Source organism: Acinonyx jubatus, chromosome A2 (assembly GCF_027475565.1).
Source record: "Acinonyx jubatus isolate Ajub_Pintada_27869175 chromosome A2, VMU_Ajub_asm_v1.0, whole genome shotgun sequence".
NCBI lineage: Eukaryota > Metazoa > Chordata > Mammalia > Carnivora > Felidae > Acinonyx > Acinonyx jubatus.
In genome coordinates, this window is record NC_069383.1 from 139,840,357 (window position 1) to 139,859,386 (window position 19,030).

Consider the following 19,030-nt stretch of genomic DNA (forward strand, 5'->3'; position numbering starts at 1 on the left):
TCTCTCTCTCTCTCTCTCTCTCTCTCTCTCTCTCTCTCTGCACCTACCCTGCTCATGCTCTTTATCTCTCAAAATAAACATTTAAAAAAAAGAGAGAGAAAAAATTACATTGAAAAAGACTGAGTCTCTATTTACTGCTGAGTATTGATCTGCAACTGACTATGCAGCCTAGTTCAGTGGAGAGAGTCTGAGACAGTCCCAGCTCTAAGTGAACAAGTCCAGCAATTTAGTTAGTCATTCCCAATCTGTGCAAAGGAGATGATACACAGCATCCATGGCTGTGGTAAGGATGCAGTCTTGCATAAAGGTACTCACTTGCAGGGTGACTATCATAAATCACATGTTACCAAAAGTTTATTTTTAGAGCCACACATCATCTGTTTAAAGTATAAGTCTATCTCCTCTGCCAGGGAAATTTGCTGATTTCTTGTTCCTGATATTGTCATTTCCAACTAATTTCTAAGACAGCCCAAGCAATGAACGTGTGTCATTAGTGTTTTCAAATATTTACCTGCAAGCTGTTGTTCAGCAAATCAAAGTCACTGTATCTCCTCACAATCTGTAAGACAAGACAGTGGTGTTTTCATTTGGCAAAGACCATCTCTTTTCATTTCCTTATTTAATATTTATTGACATTCTAGAGCTCAGGCATTTGCACTAAGCGTAGGAGGGCTCATACCTGGTGCTTAACTTGCTTAACTAGACAGGCCCAGAAAACAGACCCAGAGTTGGCCGGGTCATACAAAACTGGTTAATGCCAGCCAAACACACAAGATGCCAACAGGTAAGAGAGAATGATTTTGTTTTCAGAGTGAATAGTCCTTTCAATATCCTTCTCATTAACCAGGCATCTGGAAAGATGAATTAATGATTTACCCAAAAAAAGTTTTACTGAACATGAAATCAAAGTAAAAGGAAATGGATAGCTTTGAGGCCATTTCATCCTTGCCCTGGATAAAACTTCCCCCAGTTAAGATCCCACCATTCTAGAGACAGGACTGCATCTGCAGGCAGAGAGGCCATACCTCTCCCAGATTCTCTGCATTTCCCTCCCAGCAGACGTCCACCTTCCATTGTCTATACATTCTTTCTTAGTTCTGCTTGATGCCATTGCTTGGGCCAGAATCAAATTCCACTAGTTCTTCAGGCTCTGGGCAAGGAAATTATTTTGCTTTTGAATGGTATGACTTCAACTTTTATTGATGATTCTCAAATATTAGTGAGCAGAATTACCTGCTGATCATCTAGGACTCCACCCTCAGAGAATCTCTTGCAGTAGGTCCAGGGTGGGGCCCAAGAGTCTACATTTTTGTTAAGTATCCCAAGGATTCTAATGCATTGCATCTAGAAAACTGCCTCAAGGATTCATTCTTCTGGTAGGACAATGCTGTTGCCCTGCTTGTTGAATATACATCAGAGAGTTAAATACAAGGCCATCCCTGATAAATACAAAGGAGCAAAAGGTAGCACAGCGGTTAATCACAGAGAATATGCAAATCCCAACCCTGTTCTGTCACTGATCTGAGTATGACCTTGGACTAGTTACTTACCTCTTGAATGTAAAATGGGGTAATACAATCGTATAGAACTGTTTTTAAAGGTTAGGTGAATCGATGTGCTTGAACCAGTGCCTAGAAGAAATGCTCACTAGATGTTAAATAGTATAATTATTGAAACAAAAAGCATTTGAAATTTCAGGCAAAGGGGAAAGATCAAGTGTGGGCCACTGTGGTCCAAGACTGCTTAGGGTGAGAGAAAGTTCAAGCCTGAAGCACAAGGTAAGATTTTTTTTGTAGATGAGAGAGGAGGAGGGTCATTATAATTACCTACTAGGCTGCACAGAAATGGCCCCTATACAGAAGTCAGCCACCCTCTGAAAGTCAACTGACATAGAAAGGACACCCGGATCTAGGTAGGAAGTTTTTTCTTTTCTTTCTGAGGCCACCCCTGAGGAGAGCAGACCCTGGGGCTGTAAGGTAACCCTCACCTACACACAGTGAGGGAACTGGCACTAGCATTTGCCCATGAGCAGACTTGGGAGTCCATGAAATGCAGTGTCCAAGCTGTACAATATCCAAGGTGCTATCTAGCCTTTCTACCTGATGGACTTAACTCTAACCTTCCCCACCCACACCATGGCTGCAGGGGAGGAGGTGTGAATTACTAAGAACAAAACCAGGAATCTGCCTACTATCTATCTATCCTACTCTGGGCCAAACTGGGGAACAAATTCATAGATACTCTCTGTGGTAACATCATACACAAATTAAACCAAACAACTGGAAACAGAAAAGCCTTTTATATTATAATACTTATCTTAAAGCTGAAGGTTTATATCTAAAAGAAACAGGATTCATACTTAACCATGTTTTGGTTTTTCCAGATTTTTAGATGCCCCGAGTCAGACTTTTAAACATATAAACATTTTTCTAATAACAAAAGAAAAAAAAAAAAAAAAAGCTTACCTGCCAGCTGTTTTCTACAGAAATTCCTCTTTGCACCCGAATGATATATTCCTAAAAAAGAGGGGGGAAAGAGCCTCAGTTATAAAATGCCCAAATCAGAGGATCAAAAATATAAGTGGAAATATCAGATAAAGTACACTTCAGAACAAAGAAAATTACTAGAGACAGAGAAGGATATTACATCAAGATAAAACAGTTATCCACCAGCAAGACATAGAAATCTTAAATGTGTATGTACCCAACGCCAGAATTAGTACAAACTGATGGAACTGAAAGAAGAAACAGACAAATCCATGATTATAGTTGGAAACTTCAATACCCCTCTCTCAGCAATTGATAGAACAATTAGAAAACCAGGAACAATATAGAACTCAACAACACCACAACAATACATCAAACCAGCAGATTTAATTAGCATTATTGGACACTCCATCCAACAACAGCAGAATACACATTCTTTTCAAGAGGATATATAGATGGCAAATAAGTACATGAAAAGATATTCAATATCACTAGTCATCAAGTAGATGCATATTAAGACCAGAATGAGATATTACCATACACCAACCAAAATGACTCAAACACACAAAAAATAATACCAAATGCTGACTAGGATCCAGAGAAAGTGGACCACACATGCATTGCCAGTGGGAATGTAAAATGGCACAGTCACTCTGGAACACAATTTAGCAGTTTCTTGAAAGATTAAACGTGCAAATATCATATGACCAAGCAATTGTACTCCGGGGCATTTATCTGAGAGAAATGAACATTTGTGTTCATACAAAGATTGTACACGAAGGATCAGAGCAGCTTTATTAGTAACAGTCCAAAATTAGGAAAAAAAAGTCAAATGTCCTTAAACAGGGGAATGGTTAAACTTTGTTACATCTATATCATGGAAAACCACTTAGAAACAAAAAGGTGTGGTTCATACAACTTGGATGAACTGCCAGAGTTATGCTGAGTGAAAAAGCCAATCCCCAAAGATTATAAACTACATGACTCCATTTATATAACATTCATGAAATGACAAAATTATAGAAATGGGGAACAGATTAGTGGCTGCTAAGAGTTAAGGCTGGGGTAGTAGGGTGTGTGGAGGAGGGAAGCAGGTGTGGCTATAGAAAGTGAGGTGCTATGGTTTGAATGATTGTGTACCCCCAAAATTCATGTTGAAATGCCCCCCAAAATGATGGTATTAACAGACAGGACCTGAGGAAAGTTCTTAGGTTGTGAGAGTGAAGCCTTCATGAATGGGATTAGTGCCATATCGAGAAGGCTCCAGAAGGGTTCTTTGCTCCTTCCACCATGAGGATACTGAGAAGGTGTCAGCTATGAACCAGGAAGAGGACCCTCACCAGAAGGCAACCACGCTGATATCAGACTTCCAACATCCAGAACTGTGAGAAATAAATTTCTGTAGTGTATAAGCCGCACAGTTCATAGTGTTTTGTTATAGTAGCCTGAACACACTAAGATATGAGAGATATTTAAATCGATATCTTGACTGTATCAATGCTAATGTACTGATTGCCATACTGTACTACAGTTTTATAACACATTACCATTGAAACAAATTGGGTAATGGATACATGGGATCTCTCTGCATTATTTCTTACAACTGCATGTAAATCCACAATTATCTAAAATAAAAAGTTTAACCTTGGGCATTCAAAACTAGCTGTGGTAGCAATCGGAAGACCAAGATCCAGGGGCACCTGGGTGGCTCAGTTGGTTAAGATCTGACTCTTGATTTCAGCTCAGGGCTCAAGTCATGATCTCAAAGTTCATAGGTTCCTGCCCCACACTGGAGCCATGTTAGAGTGGAGCCTGCTAGGATTCTCTCTCTCCGTCTCTCTCTGCCCCTCCCATGTGTGCTCTTTCTCTCTCAAAATAAATTTAAAAAAAGAAAAAAGAAGACTAAGATCCATGAGTTTCAGTGTTCAGAGTTTCCATTTTATATGCTTCGTCAGCTAGAGAAGGCCATGATTAAGAAAACAGGTGAAAGGTGGAATAGAGATGCAGTGATGGCATTCCAGGTCCTGTGACCCCCAGACCGGCCTGATTATTAACATCTATCTCCCTGCTCCGGAGCAGGGAGAAGAGAGGGTATTAAAAATACACATTCCCAGGCTTTGCACCAGACATACTAAATCAGAATCTCTAGGCTAGAAACCTAGGAATTAGATGTTTTTACAGCCTCCCCAGTAATTCTTACTAATAAGTAAGCAGGAAACACAGACCTAGTCCAGCCTTCTGCTTATATACACAGGGAATCATGATGAAGGTATAGATTAAATCATATAAAGAATGTTAACATTTTTTCCTCAAATATTCAGAATCATTTTAATATCCTTGGATGGTATGATTTACTTGTAGTCACTACTCAACAAATGCTTATCAACACAGTATTCGGTAAATCCTTTCTACCAAATTAATTTTCATTTAAATAGGTTATTTAGAAAACAAAGCCAAGTAAGCATTGTTAACCTGGTAAGTGGATTTTAAGACAGATCATATTACACTATCATTCATTTCCATTCTGTTTATTTAGCAAAGGTTGATGAAGTTCACATAGCAGAAATTCCTGTCTTCTCAGGAATATATAAAACATGGTAATTCAACAATATCCACTCAATTATGAGTGAATCAACGGTGTATCTGGAATCTATGTTTAGCTGGTTTCATATGGGGATATAAAATAAATGTTTTAAGAGTTATTTGTGTGGTGTGACAAATCTCTTAAGCAACATGCTAATGCAATTATTTCTGAATACATAAAGAGAAAATGCTGAAACCATATGACATTCTTACATTTTGGGGATCAATCCTTTAGCTTGGAAATTTTCATTTTTTCCTGAATTGTCTTACTGGCAAATTTTCTGAGCTTTTAACGTTCTTAGAGTAAAGCTGAAATTAGCACATGTAACTGAATACTTCCAAACAACTACATCATAGGCAAGCTCTTTTCAGGTCTAAAATTGAGGGAAAATGTTAATTCTCAAAAATACTTCTAACATTTATTATTTCACTATGATTTACCAGAGGAATAATAGTAATTTTAAAAATTCCAGTTCAATGTTGGGCACTTGGTAGGTGCTAAGTAAACACCGATATCTTGCTTTATATTCTTTGAGTTTGAAGTTCAGACCTGCGCTTTACAAAGATGTTGCTGCCAACTGCAAACATCAACTAAGCACCCACAGTGTTCCAGTGCCTGTGCTTCTTCCATGCTGGGGTGTAAGTCTGAACAAGGAACATACAGTTCTGGGGTGTCTGGATGGCTCAGCTGGTTAAGTGTCTGACTTCAGCTCAGCTCATGATCTCACAGTTTATGAGCTCGAGCCCCCCATCGGGCTCTCTGCTGACAGCACATAGCCAGCTTCAGATCCTTTGTCACCCTCTCTCTCTCTGCCCCTCCCCAGCTTGTGCTCTCTATCTCAAAAATAAATGAACATTAAAAAAAATAATAAATAAATGTTAAAAAAAAAAAGAAATGTACAGTTTGACCCCATTTCTTGCTTTCTTCTTCTTCTAAGATCCCATTTTTCAGCAATCTCCACACCCAACATGGAGATAGATCGAACTCACAAACCCAAGATCACATGCTCCAACATGTGTTGGAGGGTCACATGCTCCAACAACCAAGCCAGCCTTGCGCCCCTCCATTCCTTCCTTCTGAAGAAACACAATTTAGATTTTGTTTTTAAACGTGTCTCTAAATATGTGACAAGTGTATCTTGTCTCTAAATACATGTCTCAAAATACTTGATTTTGGGGTCAGGAACTTGAGACCTACACTGAGGGTAGAGTTACTTAAAAAGTAGAGTAGAATAAAATAGAACAGAATAGAACAAATAAAATTCAGAATTTCCTGAACATATATTTGTGCCAGAATAGGTTATATACCATTCAACTGGCAAACATCTTCCTATTGTACTCCTTTATATATGTTCCCTGCCCTTTATTCCTCTTCCCTCTCCCTCAAATTGACAGTAACAATTATGTGTTCTAGTCTTCCATGTGCCTTTATTTTTTTTCTTAAGTTTATTTATTTATTTTTGAGAAAGAGAGTGTGAGCTCAGGCTAACAGTATCCTCGCTAAGGTATTCCTGAAGTCTCTTTACTGATACTCTATAAATTTGTCTATTATTGTGATTAAGATTACTATATTGTCTTTAAAAAAAACTTGTTTATAAAATGGCACATAATAATGATTGGGGAAAGCATTTGGCAGAAGGGAAGCAGTAACTAAAAGATAATGCCTGGGTCATGGTGTCAGACTGTGGTAGCCAAAATGATATCCTCATTAATGTTCCTGCCAAGACATTCTTTATATTTAGGTCCGTGATCTCCAAAGAAGGTGATTCTTCTGACTCAAATGACATTTAGCAATGTCTAGAGACATCTTTAGTTGTCGCAGGGGATGGGGGAGTGCTACTAGCATCTAGTAGATAGAGGTCAGAGATGCTACTAAACACCTACAACGTACAGGACAGCCTACTCCCACCCCCACACCCACTCCCACCCAAGGACTACCTGGCCCCAAATGTCAGTAGTGCCAAGATTGAGAAGCCTGGATTCAGGTGTATTGATAAACCAGTAGTCCCAGTCCATGAAGGCCTGGGATGCAGGATGGTGCTAGGGTTACTTCTGCCATCATCTGCCCTTGGCCATAGCCCCTGGCCCACTGGTACCTCACATACAACACCATTTGTAATATACACATGTCCACCTAGAGTTTGCTTAGTTACTGGCAGCCTCAAAGCACCACCCATTGTGTAAAAACACATTAAGGCACATTCAGGTTCCACTGTAGCCCCCAGGTCCCACCTGCCATGTGGTAATAGATACAGAAAGACAGTGGGTGGGGTGCCTGGGTGGCTCAGTCAGTTAAGCAGCCAACTTTGGCTCAGGTCATGATCTCGCGGTCCATGGGTTCGAGCCCCACGTCAGGCTCTGTGCTGACAGCTCAGAGCCTGGAGCCTGTTTCAGATTCTGTGTCTCCCTCTCTCTGACCCTCCCCTGTTCATGCTCTGTCTCTCCCTGTCGCAAAAATAAATAAAACGTTAAAATTTTTTTTTAAAGAAAGACAGTGGGCAATATGAGGTGATTTTGCTCAGAATATATATATATGTGTGTGTACATATGTATATATATATGTATATATGTATGTATATATATGTATACATGTATATATGTATATATATGTATGTGTGTGTATATGTGTATATATATGTATATATGTGTGTGTGTGTGTGTGTGTGTGTGTGTGTATATATATCCATATTTTTTTTAGGTAAATTCTACCCCCTGTCTGGGGCTCAATCTCACAACCCCAAGATCAAGAGTTGGTCTACTGACTGAGCCAGCCAGGTGCCTCTGCTCAGAAATATTTTTATTCCACTTTAGTGAAACAAGGTGGTCCCTAACTACAAAACATTTGAATTTTTTTAGCTTGCCTGGTACCACCATCCACTTGACCAAAAGGAAGTACTTTCACCTCAAATCTCCAATTTGTAAACTAAACACAGCACAGCTGTCCACTGCTTGCAACCAGGCTGTAGCCCTTATTAAAGCAGAGAGGAGAGTGCCCTGGAGACTAATAGAAACCCAACATTTGAAGTCAGGCCTCCTCCTCCCGAGCTGGAGTCAGCAGCCCAGAATCTTCCAGTGAATCATTCCCATCTTTACCACCGTCTCTGATGTGGAACGGAAACTGCAGCATGTATAAAAGAGACAGTAAACCGCCAAGGCCCATCAGGCAACAAAGGGAGAGCTAGGAGCTGCGGGGTGCGGCCCTGAGTCACACAGATCTCGGCCTGCCACCAAACCCTGCCATCTGCTGCCACTTCCCCCAAAGGGCCCTCTTCTTGCCCCTCCTCACAATACCACACCCTTTATCTTGGCGGGGCAGGGTGGCTACCTTGTCAAGCCCTGGCATGTGAGCATTGCGCTGGTCAGTGTGGTCTGGTGTGAAGTTCTTCAAACTGGAAAGGCATCAGAACCACGTAATTTCTGACTTAAGTGAGGTTAGAGAAGAGAGATGTAACAAAATGAGGACCGATCTGGTTCTAGGAACCTTGCCAAGCCCCTTACTCCATACTTCTCATTCCATCCTCACAGCTGCCTAGAGGGGAGATCTCAGTCCAGCTCAGCAAATTAAGTGAGCTGTCCAAGGTCGCACAACTAGGAAGCAGCTGACTGGGAGTGTGACCCAAATACCTGATTCCCAAGACCTTCCAACCTGCCAGGCATGGCCAGCAGTGCTCAGTGACCTGGCCGGGGGTGGGGGGGGTGCCCTGAGTTTTTCCTGCAGCCCTGAAAGATGGGGGTCCTCACTAGTTGGTGGAACTCAGGTGGTTCATTTCTAGTGATGTCGATCTATTGACTCCTATCCTGAGGGGGGCAGGGGCAGGGTTGGGGCTGTTGGTTCCACAACTGTTGATTAACGCTTCCTACATAGGCCATTTTCCAAGCAAGCATCCCCACTGGCATTTTGTTTTCTGAGTTCCCAAAAAAGTATTGAAGATTTATTTCCCTGAACAATAGCTGATATCCAAAGATGCCTTGGTTGGATGACATTTTAGGAAACACTGAGGAGGAAAACTTATTTTGAATCTGTCTGGCCCCAAATGACCCTACTGAGACTATAAACACAGTTCATTTTGAAAAAAAAAAAGTGTTAAAGGAGCTAAAACCAAAACTTCAGCAAACCTTCAAACCAGATTAACCCAGTTAATTCTTCTCCCTTCCCTTTCGGCATAGATAATCAGGTTTACTCAGAGACTCAAAGTACAGAGAGACAAAGGCAGCTGTTTGGAGGTATTTTACATGTCAGTGTCCCCACATCACTATATCTGAAACAGAGGGTCCCAACCCTGCTTGCTGCATTCTAAAATCACCTAGAGAACTTACACCATTTTTTTTTTTTTTTTTTTAAGAGAGAGAGAGACAGCACAGCATTAGGGGAGAGGGAGAGAGGGAGGGAGGAAAAGAGGGAGGGAGGGAAAGAGAGAATCACAAGCAGGCTCCTTGGGATCATGACCTGAGCTGCAATCAAGAGTTGGACACTCAACCGAGACACCCAGGCACCCCAAATCACCTAGAGAACTTAAACAAACAAACAAACAAACAAAAAACCATACCCATGGTTCAGCCCTACCTCCCAGAGACTCTAATTTAGCTTCTCTGAGAGGAAGCACAGGCATTAGTAGGGCCTATAAGTTCCCGGGTGATTGTAATGTGCAGCCAGGGGTGAGAACCATGGTTCTAAAACTTCTTAAATAGGAAGCAGCTTCACACTGCAAAAATAAAAACCCTCTCAAGAGAGGAAGGTAACTAATGAACCAAGCACCCACCAAACCTCACAGCCTCCTCTTTCCCCACCCTCCTCGTCTCTTTAAGAGTACAGTATGTACCTAACTTGAGCCCTGCGGGGGTCCCCACACTTGGCCCTGTAGTGGTAGAACCATCGAACCATCTGGAGATGGCCCTTTGAAACAAGTAAGGAAGAACCATTACCCTCACTTTGCAGCTGGGGGCAATGAGTCTCTGAAGGGATAAATGCCTTGACTAAAAAGTTATAGATCTGGGATAGGAGGCCACGTCTCCACTACCCACTAGTCGTATCGCTCCCCTGTATTCATCCCCAAATCCGCTTCCTCCTGGCACTTTCCCTTCAAAGGAAGGCCCGCAAAGAATGCTGAGCACATGTGAGCTCGCTAAACATCCAACACTATCCTTTCCCTGCTCGGGAACCTTTCAGGCTCCACTGGCCACAGAATAAAACCCAACTCCTTAGCCTAGCTTCCATGTTCTGCTATCACCTAACCACAGTGTCCTAACCTGTTCCTTCTACTCAAACCTTCCTCTACTCAGTCAGACTCTGGGTACCCTAAACACCCCTATCTACTCCCCTCTTCGCAGGTCAACACCTGGGAAGGTTGGCTGTTTAATCACATTACTGCTATTTTTATCCTATATCTACCTGTGTCTGGGGAAGGCAGGTAGGTGGGGGGGGGGAGGGAGGATCTTTCCAACTGAATTAAATTCTTCAAGGGCTAGGATCACACATTTCTTTGTATTGCAAACAGCACCCACCATAAGGTCAGGCCAATAAGAAGTGCAGCAAATACCAGTTGGTGGGCATTTGTTAATTGATTGATTGCTCCTTTGGGAAGGAAGAAGCATGTTGCTCTTTTTCACGTGCATGTACATCAAGAAAAAGTCAAAGAGCATGCTCAAGAAAATCTCCATGCAGCTGCGGGTATGGGCAAATAGGTGAAGGGGATTAAGACGTACAAACTTCCAGTTATAAGTCACAAAGATGAAAAGTACAGTATAGGGACTATAGTCAATAATATTATAATAACATCGTATGATGACTATGCTTACCCTGATAAGCACTAAGTAACGTATAGACACGTTGGATCACTATGTTGTACCCTTGCAACTAATATACCATTGTATGTCAACTATCCTTAAATAATAAAAAAGAAAAATATTTTTAAAAAAGAAAGTCTCTGTGGATCTCCCAAGCCCTGATTTATTATCCCTTCAGTGGACTCAATATTCAACCCCATGGTATCACACAGCACAACAGCTGCAGCTCATGGGCAGAGGGCAACATCACCCTGAAGGGACAGCCAGGTTTCTGGGGAAATTCTCAGTCTCAGGACTTCTGCTCAGCTCACCAGCCACCTGCCTGGCTGCTTACAACTCTTAATATTTCACTTAGAATTAATGATTACTCCTTACTCTGCTAAGTATTCATTATTTATTGTTTCATTTGTAGATTTCCAGTGCTGAAATGTACCTTTGTTTTATTATATAATGTGCAAAACCTGCCCCAAAACAAATGAAAGCATTAGCGTTTTTAAAGGCATTTGATGAATCTCCACTATCTTAACCTAAATTTGTGCAGGTGAGTGAAGCCAACTGTATCTCCTTTTCAACCAAGTGAAATAAAGTTCATTTAAAATCTAACTGAATCAGGGCACCAGGGTGGGTCAGTCAGTTAGACATCCGACTCTTGATTTCAGCTCAAGTCATGATCTCACAGTTTGTGAGATGGAGCCCCATGTTGGGCTCTGCGCTGAGAGTGCACAGCCTACCTGGGACTCTCTCTCTCTGCCCCTCCCCAACTTGCGCGTGTGAGCGTGTGCTCTCTAAATAAATAAATAAATAAATAAATAAATAAATAAATAAATCTAACTGAATCATAGAACTGCGCGCTTTACCTTTATGCAAAACAAGTTCTCCGGTTTCTATTCTGTGTTCACAGAAGGGACAAGGAACACATCATAAATTTGCTTTGATGCCTGCAGTGAGAGCCACCGCCTTATTTAGCATATGCTTCTCCCTTCTCCAGGCCTTTTGAAGTCCATGGTCTCCTCTGCAGGACAGTCTCCTGCCCAGCCAGGGGAGCTGCTCGCCACACCCAACTTCAAAGACAGCTGATGTTCCAGCAAGGAGAAACACTGCAAAGAAGCACTCAAAAGTCCTTTTGGCCTCAGACATGACTACAGAATGGATACATTTTAAACAGCAGCTCCTATAGCATTCTATAGTACAATGACCCTTAAATGGCACCAAAGCAAATTTACATAATTTGCTAAAATGGGAACCCATGAATTCCATCTTAAGTCAAAGCAAAGGGGAAAAAAACTCAAAAATCCGGGGCTCAATTAAGTAGTAATTAAAAATGAAATATGACCTCCAGTAATCCTCACATTTCTTGGGCCGACGCCCGAAAAGTGTAGAAACAGATGCAGTGAACATAACCTCAGAGAACTAATCACCACATATTTCACTGGCTAGAAAAGACAGAAAACACGCAAACTCTGATCTGGTTGGAAATAATGATTTTTATGTGGGCTCTGGTAACCGAGGGAGGCCCCCTCCTCAACCCTCACGCCCTAAGCTGGTAACGACCTGAGTACTTGCTGGGAGTGAAGTGTTCCTCCTCCTGGGGCCCCTTCTCTGCCTGCCCCCATGTGCTACTGCCCCAAAGTCAGGCTGCTGGAGTCCTTCTCGAGGTTGATGCGACTGATGACTAGCCACACTGTGCGCTCCTTCCCCATCTTTCCCCATGCCACAACCACTAGTCTCCCAGGGGAAAGGGCCTGGCTTCCCAGTCACAGAGACCCAATTCAAAGCCCAAATGGCCCTTACTAGTTTTGTGACCTAACTTTGCTGCATCTCTGGGCCTCAGTTTATTATCTACAAAATCGTACCTTTCCAACAGGATGGCAGTAAATATTAGATGAGGTTGTACACTTACAGCATCCAGCAGAGGCCGGCTTTGTAACTTAGTTTTCTTTTCTGCTAAGAAATAGCAAGCATAATAAGGTGTGTGCAGGTGACTACACCATGGCCCGACTCAGTAAGCACAGGAGATGGCCAAAGCTCTGTGAAGGGCACCAAGGGAACAGCATAAAGGAGCCCTTCTCTTTGAACATAGGAAACAATGTTATCAGTCTCTGATCTCTGACAGTGAATGCCATTACTCCAGCCTCTCTTGTCCCACCTTCTATGCCCACTTTTATTATTTTTTTAGATTTATTTATTTTTAAGATTTTAAGTAATCTCTATACCCAATGTGGGGCTTGAACCCAGAATCCCATGATCAAGAGTCACATGCGCCACTGACAGAGCCAGCCAGGCACCCCTTCTAGGCCTTTTTAAATGTTTATTAATTTATTTGTGAGACAGAGAGAGAAAGACAGAGAGAGAAAGTGGGGGAGGGGCAGAGAGAGAGAGGGAGAGAGAGAATCCGAAGCAGGTTCCATGCTGTCATCGCAGAGCCTGACACAGGGTTCGATCCCACAAACTTTAAGATCATGACTTGAGCCAAAATCAAATATCAGACGCTCAACTGACTGAGCCCCCCAGGTGCCCATTTGCCCACTTTTAAAGGGGCTAAGTAAAAAGCCTTCCCCTTAAAGAGCCTAGATATTAGCAATAAGACAATGGATAAGCTATTTATGGCTTAACTATATAGTGGAAGAATCTGCATGCCTTTAAAAGGGTATATTAAAATAAATTTTCATTACACAGGGCAAGGTGTACATTATAATGTTAAATATTTAAAAAGGATAGAAAACTGTGATAACATTGATAGGAAGACAGAACTATAACAAATGTTAACGTAGTTGTCTCTGGAGTGAAATTATGTGTGGTTTAAATTCTCTTAGCTATTTTTTTCATATTTTTCAGGTTATCCTCAATGAGCACATATATTACTTTCCTAATCAGGAAAAATAATTTTTCTAAAAGTTCCTTGGTTTGCTACACATGTAATTTAAAACATGCTACTTTCAAATAAAGAAGCCTGAGTGGTAAGGATTGAAATTGTCTGAGCTCAGATAAGGACACAGTATGTTATCAATGATAAATGCAAGCTATCATCTTTTTTTCCTTTGGCAAGGGAACTTTCAGTCATTTTATGACTCACCAGCATCTTTACTGTACTGGAGAGAGTGGAAAAACAGAAGATGAAAGTCAAATAAGTTAATTATTCTACTAGAATCAGGAGTGGTAAAATATTTGGTGGGAGAGGAGCTTGAAACTACGGGGAATCAAGGCAGGAAAGTCCCTACTGGTTTCCACAGAATAGAACTGATCACTACCACCAAGGATGAGGGAGGGTTGACTGCACATAAATTTATTCTACCTCGCCTGAAAACATCATCGTATTCTCCTGAGATGCTAGTTCCAATCATAACCACGTAGGTGACTATACACACTACGCCACCATCAATCTCTTCAGAGCTGAAGGTAGTAACCGCTATGTTTAGGGGACACTTATTCTTCTGTCCCTCAGCTTATCCCATCTCCCAGGATTGCCTGGAGGTATCTGCAGCTACCTCTCTTTCACAAGAACCTCACCTCTCTGAGAGGGACAGATGCCTTAAACAAGGGCACTCAGTTAGGAAGTCATGAGACTGGACTCCACCCTAGGCCTGTCTGACCCAGGGACACAGCAGTTCCTACCTCCTTCTATGGCCTTAGGCAGGATGCTTACACATCATACACCCCTCATTTTGATGGATAGAGATCAGCTAAACAGGCAGAACCAGTCCCTCAAGTGAGGAAGAAGCCCGGAAAGAGGGGCAGATTAAGTACGGGAACTCAGGCCTGGGTAATAGCAGTTGAAATAGCTGCAGAGCTCTCAAAATACCTCCTGGCCTAGTCTCCTGACTTTACTACCTCTGCGCTAAGCAACCCACCTCCTCCTGCACGTTCACAAACTGCAGTCTGTGTAAATCTGAGCTGAACGTAATCTGGGCACCGCACAGAAGCTGTGTACAAATATGAAAAAATTATTTTATCTTCCCGATGCTACATAAGCCCCACCATGGACATCAGGCAGGTTCTGAAGAAGCAGAGAGGAACATTTTTATATGAACATACCTAATGTGGATGTCAGGTTTATGGAGTGAGTCCCCAGCAATGTGAGTGGTGGTTAATTTCCGTTGTACCAAAATGGAACAGAGTCTTTGACAAGGGCTGTTTATGTTTCCGCACTATGCTCCTACTAAACTCTAACAACAGCTGCACTTCTTTCCTGTGCTTTACTATTAAAAACTATGAAGGCTCTGGGTCTCAATGGTCACAAAGCCCTGCTGGTCACAGGGCTAGCAGGTTCTATGCTCTAGCTCAGCTTTTCTTACTTGGTTCAGCAGTTTGGAGACAGTACTGACCTAAGTCTGTGACATCCAATACAGTGGCTGCTGTGCACATGTGGCTAAGGGACTGCATTTTTAATTTTATTTAATTTTATTAAATTTAAGTAGTCTAAGTGGCTACCTATGGCCACTGGACAGTATAAACTATTTGCAGATATAAACATTAGAGACTTGTGAAAATATAAGCATACGAAACATATATGACTTGCTTTTTTCTCCATTTAACATAAAATGAATCTCTTTCCATATTAGTAACCATACATCTGGATGTTGTTTTTAATGTCTGTATCTGGGCTGTTCAATATAGTAGCCACAGGCTGTAGGTAGCTATTGATGACCTGAAATGTAGCTAGTCCAAATTGAGGTATGTTGTAATTGTAAAATGCACACCAGGTTTCAAAAACTTTGTATGACATAAAAAACATAAAACATATTATTAGTTTTTATATTGATTATCTATTGAAATAGTATTACTCTGGATACATTGGGTTAGGAACAGATTATATAAATTAATTTCACCTGTTCCTTTTTGCTTTTCTAATGTGGCTACTAGAAAACTTAAAATTACACACGTGGTTTGCATTACATTTCCATTGGACAGCTCTGCCTTAAAACCTCCACCGCATGTAATGAACTAACTCCACGCCTCGGTAACCAGGATGGGAGAACTGAGAAAATGGTAATCCAAATCAGTGTCTGGTTCTGTGGCTCAAGGGAGGACCCCTAACTCCTCCTCACCTAGGCCTGGGCTTAGTGGAGCCATCAAACAGGTCCACTGCTCTGAAGGTCCTAATAACAGATCAGGTTGGGGATGGCTCAAAGTCCACTGGCCTATAAACCATTCTGCCACCCCCAGCCCTATGGCCTGGAGGAAGTTACTGACCCTCTATGCATTCATTTTCTCCCAACTAAAAAATGGGGATAATAGTGAACTCAATTAAGAATTGTTATGAGGATCAAATAAGAATCTAGAAGAGTTTGGCAATTCCTTATTAAGTTAAATATACACTTATCGTAAGACTAAGCAACTCCATTCCTAGATACTGGCCCAGGAGAAATGAAAATATGTCCACACAGACTTGTACCCAATGGTCATAAGATCACTATTCACAATAGCCCCAAAGTAGAAATGACCCAAATGTCAACCAGCTAATGAATGCATAACAACTACTGAGCAGTAAGGAGAAACATGCAACATCATGAGAGAATCTCAGAGCTTTATGCTAAGTGAAAGAAGCGAGACACAAAACATTACACCCTATAATATGTATTTACATATAACGTTCTAGAAAAGGTGAAATGGCAATAACGGAAAGCAGATCAGTAGCTGCCAGGGATCAGAGGAAGGATACTGACTGCAAAGAGGCATCAAGGCAATACATGATGAATATGTTACAGTGGTTGCCTGGGTGCAGCATTGGTCCAACTTAGGAAATGAGATAAGTTAACATAAAGAGCTGACCACAGGGTTGTGCACCTAGTAAGTACTTAAACAATGCTGGTTGTTAACATGGCAAGTGCAGCTGCCTTTTCAGTACTACTCAAACTTTCTAGAACCAAACTCAGACTCATGATCTTCCTGGTAAGACTAGCTACTGTTCACTTACCGTGGACTATTTCTCTAATCATTTCTGGTGCCTTTGTTTCCCTCATGGCCTCTACCTAGTAGACCTCTCTGTTGTGTTCCTCCCTCTCTCCAGTCCTTCTCTCCCTCCTGCCACTGATCTCATGTGGCCTTTTTAACCCCACTGCTTCATTACCTCCCTGGACTCTCCTCTCCCCTTCCTTCACTCTTCTCATAGACTCCTACTCACTGCCAGCAAACTAGGCTTCCTAAAATACCTCTTCCACATGCTACAGACCTGCTCAAGTCTCTCACTGCTGTTCGGACCCCTTAGCCTAACCTCCAAGGAGCCCCACAACGGGTGTCAGTCTCCCTTTCCCATCTTTTACCCCACACCAGAATCCACCATAATAGACCCTTTGGGAATGAACAAAGGCAGGGAACGCGTCTGTCTTTCAACCTGCACCCCTAGTGCCTAGACTGGTGCCAGCAACAAGGGCCATACTTACAGCAGTATCTGCTGAATGAACTCCTGAAGTCTGCAAATACAACCTTGCCTCAGAGAACACAGCTAGTCATGCTTCAGGTTTTTCTGTTTTTCTGTGGTTTTTTTTTCTTCACATTTATTCATTTTTTGAGAGAGAGTGAGCAAGAGCGGGAGAAGGGCCAAGAGAGGGAGACAGAGAATCCAAAGCAGGATCTGAGCTCGGAGCAGAGCCCAATGCAGGGCTTGAACTCATGAACAGTTGAGATCATGACATGAGCTGAAATCAAGAGTCTGCCACTTAACTGACTGAGCCACCCAGGCGCCCCTGCTTTAGTTTTTTTTTTTTTTTTTAATTTTTTTTTTCAACATTTATTTATTTTTGGGACAGAGGGAGACAGAGCATGAACGGGGGAGGGGCAGAGAGAGAGGGAGACACAGAATCGGAAACAGGCTCCAGGCTCTGAGCCATCAGCCCAGAGCCTGACGCGGGGCTCGAACTCACGGACCGCGAGATCGTGACCTGGCTGAAGTCGGACGCTTAACCGACTGCGCCACCCAGGCGCCCCTGCTTTAGTTTTTAAACTAAGATCTTTCTGGTGGATTAGTAACAGTTTAGAACAGGATGAACAACTAGGGTCTCTGGAAGGATTTACGTGTTAAAGGCTTCTGTGTCTAGTTCTACTTTTTAAAAAATACATCAACAAAACAATTTATTTAAATATTTTCTCCCTTTAACCCCGAACAGACTAAGAGCTTCCAAGTGTACACGCAGAAAGCATGGGGGCAGTCATAGAGATGAGTGTGTTCGTGGTTTCTTTCGTTTAGCATGGTTTGGGCCACTACATAGCTTTTTAATTGATTTTCCTCTGAGTCATACTTGGTTTCATTTACACCTATTAATGGACCATGACTAAAGGCAGGCTTTAGGAGTGCCAATGGTAAAATATGAGTTAAGTGAGAAGTTAGTGAGAAATATGAGAAGTGAGAATCATCACAAAATTGGTGATTCTGCAAATTGTCTGAAGATGCTCATTATCAGTGCCTTAATCTATATTCACCTTATCATGATTCTCACCGCTGCTGTTTCAAAAAAAAACAGTGTAATTCAGATCACAAAATTATGTTAATTTTTAATAATGTAACGATCTGAATAAAATATATTTTTAATTCAAAATCACGTCCAGAGGTTTGTTTTTTTGTTTTTTGTTTTTTACAATTCAGGATTACTGTGAAAGGAGTCTGCAAGTTCAAATGCCTGGGGAGTGCAGATTTAGAAGCCATTCTCTGGAACGCTGTGAAGCCCAAACTCCCAGGGGGACCCAAGTGGATGGAGGCACTCACACCGCACCCTCACTGCTCCCAGGCACACTGGCACTTTCAGTACCTTATGTCCCCTTCTAGCAGGAGTAAGCTCCGTGCTTCATTCATCTTTTTATCTTAATACATGACCCAGTGCCTGGCTCGCAGAAGACTCCTCGTGGGTGCTTGCTGGCATCCCCAACACCTTAGTGGCTTTCCAACAAAGAAACTGCGTGCTTCAGAGAGTGAAATGCACCCATACCTGATGTATGTGCCCACAGCCTGACTGCTAGTGCGTGGCACTTAGGGGAAAGGAAGTTGGCAGGGCTCTACAGAATATAACTGCATTTCTCAGGAAGCAGCGTTCTGAAGATGTCAGCTGCCCCCCACCCCCTCACAAATGTCAGCTGGCATGGTCACTTGGCAGAGTAAGTGGCAGGGGAAAGAACAAAGCAGAGGGCTTTCTATTTTATTTTGTCACCCCGCTGCCAAAGGTCAAATGTGCGTGCGCCGATGCTGG

The 19,030-nt window shown here is 42.1% G+C and overlaps 1 protein-coding gene across 13 annotated transcripts in view; it reads right to left on the minus strand.

Moving 5' to 3' along the window:
* Window positions 1–19,030, minus strand: part of PXK (PX domain containing serine/threonine kinase like) — a 73,958-nt gene that overhangs the window by 46,570 nt on the left and 8,358 nt on the right. For 11 of the 13 annotated variants that reach the window (XM_027039081.2, XM_027039080.2, XM_027039079.2 and 8 more), the window contains exons 2-3: window positions 2,466–2,516; window positions 512–559 (exon numbers count right to left, since the gene is read on the minus strand). In XM_027039081.2, the coding sequence (XP_026894882.1) occupies window positions 512–559; window positions 2,466–2,516 (99 nt within the window). Of the gene's footprint in view, window positions 1–511; window positions 560–2,465; window positions 2,517–11,710; window positions 16,130–19,030 lie in introns of those variants that run through there. The other 2 variants (XM_027039093.2, XM_053219169.1) reach the window with 1 other exon arrangement.